The following is an 8,086-nucleotide window of genomic DNA, read 5'->3' on the forward strand; positions in this document are numbered from 1 at the left end:
GGCAACCTCTTCTGCTCACTTGCTTCAGTACCTTTTTATTAGATGGCACTGATCTTTGTCATAACTATGAAAGCATTAGTAAAAGGAAGCTCTGGTGACTTCAATCATAACGAAAATAACCCACCAACATATCAGAATCTAATTATCACTTTATCATTATTAAAAGAAAAGCAAGTCCTTTATTTTAAATAATTCCTAAGTCACAAAATCTTTTCCTCCTCACTTTTATGGGATCGGCATTTTCCTTTTCTAAAACATCTTAGGAGTCTGGATAGGCAAAGAATCACAATAGCTAAAGAGAACGCTATGTGTTTTCAAGCCCAATTTCCACCCAAGGTAGAAATCTTTTCTAGATTATTTCTGGGCAAATGGTATCTATCATCTGCTTAAACACCTGGAATGATGGAGAAGTAACGCTCCCTTGAGGGTCTCTATCCACTGTGGGCTCAATCAAGCTACTAGGAATTAAACAGTATTTTCTAGAACAATTATTCTCTCTCCAGGTCCCAACAATGATTTAACAATTATACCACCTCCCTTTTTTATTTGTTTCTGCATGTTTAAATATCTAGCTTCCTTACTCCTCATAGGACATGATTTTTGGAACTGCAACCATTCTGGTTATCCTTCTGTGGAAGCAGATAGGATCCTTCTCTTTCATCACTCTCTCTGATAAATGATGGTTTATAGTTGCTACAAATTCTGAGACTATTTTTAAACAGACTAATAGTCTAACTAGTTCATATCCATTATCTCACAATTCATTTATAAATGAGTTGATTCTACAAACTATGTAACATTGTTACTTTCAACTACTGAGAAGAAAATGTTGATATGCCAGCTCACTCCACTTAAGCCTGCAATTTTGTCACAATCCTGTTTTGTATCATGAAACAAAAGTGACTTAAAATATAACAAAACCACAGATTACTCAAGATAGAATGGAATTCAGAAAGCATTTTATAAAAGCAACAAAATTTAAGGATGACAACACTAATGTAAGATTGTTCATGGCACAGACAGGACCAGTCTCCATGGAGATAGGACTGAAAATAAGAAACTGACTTTAAAATGTACACTTTACATTTCAGCCTCCTGGGCTCCTCCTTTCTTATGTTAAAGGAAAATGCATGCCTCTTTTCCCTGTAGAAGGCAATATTTCCTACCACCATGGGTTTATACTCTATCAACTATTTGTAAAATCTTTCCTTAATGCCTTTGTAAAATACTGTACCAATTTATCTTCAATATTATGCATAAAGTTATCAGGCTAAGAAAAACATTAAAATAACTAAATATAATTTCTAAAATGCCAGTGTTTTCTCAAAGACAACACTGTTAGTATCTTAGGAGGGACAATCTTTCAGTGTTTATGCTCTAAATGACATTTAGCATCCCTGGTTTCCAGGGCACCAAATGACAATACCATCCCCTGGATATTGACAATAAAAATGCACACTCAAATTTCACATCTGGGGCTTCCCTGGTGGTGCAGTGGTTAAGAATCCGCCTGCCAATACAGGGGACACAGGTTCAAGCCCTGGTCCGGGAAGATCCCACATGCAATGGAGCAACTAACCCCTTGAGCCACAACTACTGAGCCTGCGCACCTAGAGCTCATGCTCCGCAACAAGAGAAGCCACCGCAGTGAGAAGCCCATGCACTGCAGCAAAAGAGTAGCTCGCCACACCTAGAGGAAGCGCGCACACAGCAACGAAGACCCAACAGAGCCAAAAATAAATAAATAAAATAAATTTATTAAAAAAAAAAACTTCACATCTGTAAATGCAAGGAATGAGAATTACTAATTTATACAAAAGGATATTAATAATATGCAAAAATTACCTGAAGCACCAGTTTTAATTGTCGCTTTTCCTTTTTTGCCTTCTTGTTGGTCTTTCAGAGTTTCATAAACTATCTGGATAACTGGAATACTGAAAGCCTAGCAAATAAACAAGAGTTCTCTACATTAGCATTCAGATATCAGTGACAGTTCAATAATCAATATAAATTACAAAAATCATGCACGCACCTTAAATAATGACACATATTCCTGAGCGCTGCTCCAATTTGCCCAAACCCAAAATACCAGTAAGATACCAAGAGTTGACTGAATGAAGGAAATAAGAACCAGCTGATAGCCCAAAACAATAAACAATCGGGACCCACAGAATGAAATAAACTAAAAAGGATAAATATTATTCCGACAAACCATTTCTCTAGTCTAGGCCAACAAGAGATCAACCTCTATTTGCAACTTCTTTATTACTAGAGCCACTGCATTAAAATTCAGAAGTGAGTATAAATACTAAAGATACTGTAACTCTTTCTCCAAGACCAGTTTTAAACTATATTCTTAAAGCCATACTCTTATAAATCTTATTTCAGAATGAGCTGGCAACAAAAATATTGTTCTCTGTGGCAAGCAACCACTTTTTACATTTTGGAAGGAGGATACTTGATTAAATACTTCAAAGTAAAAACCACTGTTCAAAGTTGCGGTAAAAATCAACTCTTACCGGCTTCCCTGGTGGTACAGTGCTTAAGAATCCACCTGCCAATGCAGGGGACACAGGTTTGAGCCTTGGTCCAGGAAGATCCCACATGCTGTAGGGCAACTAAGCCCATGAGCCACAACTACTGAGCCTGCACTCTACAGCCCGCGAGCCACAACTATTAAGCCCGCGTGCCACAACGACTGAAGCCCGCGTACCTAGAACCCGTGCTCCGCAACAAGAGAAGCCACTGCAATGAGCAGCCCGTGCACCGCAACAAAGAGTAGCCCCCGCTCACTGCAACTAGAGAAAGCCCGCGTGCAGCAACGAAAACCCAAAGTGGCCAAAAATAAATAAATAAAATAAATTCATGAAAAATAAAATCAACTCTTAAAAAGTAAGTCAATTTAAGTTTATTACTTACACCAGTTTTTCCACTTCCTGTTTCTGCAGCCTAAATGAAAAAGAAAAAAAAAGTTTAAGTTGTCAGTTAAGGAAATCAAATTAATGTGATAGCACGTAGAAATCTTTAACAATTCACAAGCTACCTTTATTTCCACAGTGTCTCCAGATTAAGATTTCCTCATTCAACTTTATTGCCAATCTTGCCATTCCTCTTCCATTCCCTCAAGAATCTGTTCTCCCTTTTCTTTTCCCATTGCTACCATTCAAATCTAAACCCTTATTATTCTAACCAAGATTATTATAAAAGTATCCTAACAGTATCTCATGTCTTAGAGCTACACTACAAGCTGCTATCAAAGCAGTCTTCATAAAAACACAATTCTAACTGTGCAACACATCCCTAGTTAAACATTTCCAATGATCCACACCGCCAACAAACACCCAACTTCTTCAGCATGACACTTAAGAAAGGGCACAAATAATCTGACCCACTGTATACTTCTCATCTTATCTCAAGTTACACTCTCCACCCCAGACACACGTATTTTATGCTACCATTGAAGCGAATTACTCTGGGATCATATCCTGCATTCTCCTATTCACGGTTTTTGTTGATGTGCTCTCTACCTAGAGAGCATTTCTCTTTTATCTTCCCTTGTCCAAAATCTACTTCTTCCAAGCAGAGTCCTTTATGATTCCTCAAGCAGAAGGGTAACTGGACCCCACTTGAATCTCTTCATACTTTGCACCTCTCAGGCAGGTGCCACATTTTCCCTTGTATGACATTTATCCATGTACATGTCTTACTGTGCTACTGGGTTGAAGCTTCTGAAGGGCAAAGACTGCATTTTATTCACCTTTGTGTTCCCCACAACTTCTACCTAATTACTTTGAATGCAGCATAGGTAGCTTAAATGTTTGTGAATAAATAAAATTAATTTGGCGAAAATACCATTTTTAAGCCTATGGAGTTCTTAAAGTAGGTCATAACAGCCCCAGAATTGTGTTTCCCCAGCTTCCAACGACCTCACCACATTTAAACATACCATAAGGACATCACCTCCTCCTAGGATCAGTGGGATGGACTCAGCCTGGATATCAGTTGGGAGACTAAAAGAATCATATTTTGAAGAATTTTAGTTAATTAAAAAAAAAAATCACCTAAGCTAATTAAGTCATGTTAAACTATAAACCTAAAAGAGAATTTTATTTGGTAAACACTGCCAATCTTTTTCAGCTAAAAATATATCAACGTTTAGAAAGGAAACTCTATGATTTAAAGAATCACAGGAAAAAACTGAATTTCACTTACCCAACTGGGCCCAAAAATATTTGATAAAAACACTAACCACTATTTAAATTGAAAAACATTGTTGTCACAGGTACATTTAAGCTTTTCAAGATGGAGGTACTTACAGCCAATCCATCTCCTCCACAGCTTGAGCAATTTCAGGCATAACACCCATCTCTGCAAACAAAAATTAATTTTAAAAACTACACAGACTAAACTTAAATCATATTGCTCTTAAAATTACTGTTCAATGGGGAAACAGGTTTGAAGCATAGCTCAGTTACATAGTATCTGTTGAGTATAAATTTTGGAGAAAGACTTGAGTTCAAATTCAAGCTCTCACTAGCAATGTGACCTTGGGCAAGCTATAAACCTATTTCGTCACACAAAATGGAGCTAATATTGCTTATGTTGTAGGAATATGGGACGATTACAGATAATCATATGCGTGCATCCGGCACATAGTTATCACTCAGTACATAGTATCCACCAGTGAGTGTTTCCTCCCTATGACTGGTGAAAAATCTGCCAGAGTTGGAAAGTTCTAGACCAGTACCATGGTTGTTTCACCTAGAGATAATGTGGAAATCATGTGCCTTGACTCTTTGAGGACCATGTGAATACCCTCAGCAATCTGAGAAAAATGAATAGGCAAGTAGAGAGGGCCCACATTTACAGGCAGTCATGATCAAAACTCTGGTAAACTGAAAAGGGAGGGGCTGCTGGTGAGAACTTGGGTTAACTAGAAATGTCAGCTGAAGAACTACTCTGTTCTTAATTGTTCACATATTTAAGTAATTTACATCAAAGTGAATCCTAAATGAATAGATTGGGTTATTTCTGATTGGATTTTGAAATTTTATCACTTCTCAAATGAACTGTAGAGGGTATACATGGAATATTGAGTTGTATTACTTAAATCTCCTTTCCAAACAAGTGATCTTTCCTTTAAGCCTGCATTTTTAAAATGTAGCTTTTATTATTATCTTTACAAAAGTATATATTTCTATTAAAAAATGAGCAACACTCAAATATACCCAAGCCCCAGAGATAAGCTATTTGGAAATTTTGTATTTCTTGTAATCATTTGTGAAAAGGCATAAAATAAAACTACAATCTGGGCTTCTCCGGTGGCGCAGTGGTTGAGAGTCCGCCTGCCGATGCTAGGGGACGCGGGTTCATGCCCCGATACGGAAAGATCCCACATGCCGCGGAGCGGCTGGGCCCGGGAGCCATGGCCGCTGAGCCTGCGCGTCCGGAGCCTGCGCATCCGGAGCCTGTGCTCCGCAACGGGAGAGGCCACAACAGTGAGAGAGGCCCGCGTACCGCAAAAAAAACACACAATCCACTGCAACAGTAGCTTTTTCTTTGTATCAGATGAGAAGACACATACTAGCAATTAACAATAGATACAACACTAACATTTTGTATAGTAAACTAGTTAATATAAACATTGATGACATGGGAAAGGGTAAAAATCTTTTTCAGAAAGGCAGGCTCTCCTACCCCTAAATCTCTTCAGAAAAATCCACAGATTGCAAAACTACTCAAGATCAAAAGTTGTATATCCAAGCTGACCTTTTTAAAAATTGCCCCCATTAAAGTCTAGGTGTATTCTCTCTCCTACAACGCAAATTGCTTAAAAAAAGGGAGCGATGGTCTTCAATATGCTTCATACAGAATACTGCAAGCTGAAGCTGCTTGTGAAACTATTATATTGCAAGCAGCAACCACAGACAGCTTTCAGCAAATTCCAGGCAATTTCTTGTTTCATTCTGGTCATGTTTTCTGCAGGTTTGCTTTGAAACCATGTTTTCTTTAAACAGAACATTTTTAACGCTCAGCAGAAAAATAGGAATATCCATGCTCTTTAATTCCACTTTTGTCTTTATTTCACATCACAGACTCTTCTAGTCCTTTACTCTAATATTCCTGAAATCTGTGGATGACTCCCAAAGAAGTGAACCTATAAAATGACAACCTGGAACTGCTCTACACACCTTGGCTCTGAAATCTTGTTTGAGGAGAGACCTGGGGAAACAAAAACAGCTCCCAGTCTGAGCAGATTTCCCCTTGCCTATTATGAAATGCAACTAAAACAATCGGAAATCCTCTCTCACGACTAAAAACTTGGAATTCCTAATGTTCTAATAGGAGAAAAATGAAGAAAGTACAATACTCTGTTATATCTGAAGTCATCTTAATAGATTAATATTAAAAGATAGTAGGCCTAAGTTGATACATTTATTGCTATATAACATACGTACGACTTTTAGTCTATAAGGCTTACTGCAACTTGTAAAACTGTGGATGTATAAAGGAAGGATGATAAAGGAAAAGAGAAAAACAACTGTCGGGTTAGGTACGCCACCTAAAATTCCTGTTTGAAATAAAGGAGGGCATCATCCGCAAATAAACAACGATTTTCAAAATCTGTGATGAGCTGGTGTGTACGCAGACGAAAATGCTTTCCCTTTAGCTTAGATATTCAACGTTACTGTTGATATAATAGAGCTTAACCACAAATAAATATCAGGTTTGTGCCTGGAACTTTTAGTTTTGGAAGGGCCTGAAAAAAACTAGATGCAGGATGGTCATTTCCAACTGACCCCTCCCCGCGCCCTGCTGCTTCTCGGCCAGGCCAAGCCCCTATCGGGCGCGGACAGAAAAGGGTTCCTGAGCACCACTGCCACGTCAAAGAGCAAGAGGCCGGGGCTCCGAGAGCGGCCGCAGCAACGCCGCCGCATCGTTCTCGCAGCCCCGGGTGTCCCGGCAGGACAGCCGAGTGAAGGGAGGCTGGAAGGAGAGAAAGAAGAGAGCGAGCACGGGGAGGCCCGGCCCGGCCAGCACCTGGGGGGAAAGGCTCTCCCTGCAACACCGATCGGGCACCGATCGGGCCTCTCGCACCGCCACTGATCCGCCCGCAGTGCTGGGACCGAGGGGACAGCTTTGGACAGCTCCCTCCTGTCCCGCGCGGCACCTGTGCGCCCCTGCCCCAAAGGCTCCCCTCCAGCCGGCCCAGGGCCGAGGCGTGCATCGGGCCGCCCGCTCCAGCCCCAGCTCCGCAGACGCACCGGAGAAAGCCGCCATCTTCGCCCAGTCCTCCGCGACTCAGCTCGCGCTCCCTCCCTCCGAAAGGACACGCGGCGCGGTAGCGGCCGGCGCTTCCGGCCCCCTCCCCCGGCCCGAGTGTGCTGCTTTCCAAGTCCCGGCAAGGACCCAGCTCCAAAAGAACTGTTCCGACCAAAGAAAAGATCCGCCGCGGACTCCTCGGCGCGGACCCAGTTCAGCTGCCCCTTGCTTTTCCTAAGTAGCCAGGACCCGTCATCATTAGACGTACTCAGAATTACCTTTTATGTAGAGCACGCTATGTGTCATCAGGAGCACTTTTGCACATGCAAGGAAGCAGACGTTACCTGATGAGGGTCACACAATGGCCCAGGATGACCTGACAGCAAAACTGTGCCATCTCTCCTGCCTCACTCAGACCCCGCAGCCTCTCAAAGATAAGCAGGGCTTTGTGCTGTGTGAATGACCTGGAGAGAACGTACCGAATTCATCGCCCAGAAAACCAGCGCTAGTGAGCGCCTGGCACCCAACAGTCATTTCCTAAATACTTTTGACTGATTTCGGTCTCCCAACCTCCCTTCCCCGGTGTTTGATGGATTATTGATAATTTCACATTTATTTGACGTCCTTACAGTTTGACTCTTCTCTTTGCAGAAAGATAGGAAAAGTAAACGAATGTTTAATCCTGCCAACAACTGTCAGCTTGTATTAGCATCTTTAGACGAAGATACTAAGTTTCAGGAAAATTAAGTAACTTATCTAAAGCCATATAGCTACTGAATGGCAGCGTGGTATCTGAGCCACATCCGCCTAACTTTAGGGTCCA

At 41.1% G+C, this 8,086-nt stretch overlaps 1 protein-coding gene across 1 annotated transcript in view; it reads right to left on the bottom strand.

Annotated features, from left to right (window-relative positions):
• The window catches only part of DDX1 (DEAD-box helicase 1), a 33,279-nt gene extending 25,909 nt beyond the window's left edge, over positions 1-7,370 (bottom strand). The window contains exons 1-5 of the mRNA XM_022554140.2: positions 7,266-7,370; positions 4,317-4,368; positions 3,947-4,010; positions 2,920-2,949; positions 1,846-1,942 (exon numbers count right to left, since the gene is read on the bottom strand). Coding sequence (XP_022409848.1) covers positions 1,846-1,942; positions 2,920-2,949; positions 3,947-4,010; positions 4,317-4,368; positions 7,266-7,281 — 259 coding nt within the window. The 5' untranslated portion in view covers positions 7,282-7,370. The remainder of the gene's footprint in view (positions 1-1,845; positions 1,943-2,919; positions 2,950-3,946; positions 4,011-4,316; positions 4,369-7,265) is intronic.
• Between the last annotated feature and the right edge of the window lie 716 nt (positions 7,371-8,086).

This window comes from Delphinapterus leucas, chromosome 13 (genome assembly GCF_059928025.1).
Source record: "Delphinapterus leucas isolate spDelLeu-1000000601 "Yukka" chromosome 13, BTC_Dleu_Yukka2, whole genome shotgun sequence".
Lineage (NCBI taxonomy): Eukaryota > Metazoa > Chordata > Mammalia > Artiodactyla > Monodontidae > Delphinapterus > Delphinapterus leucas.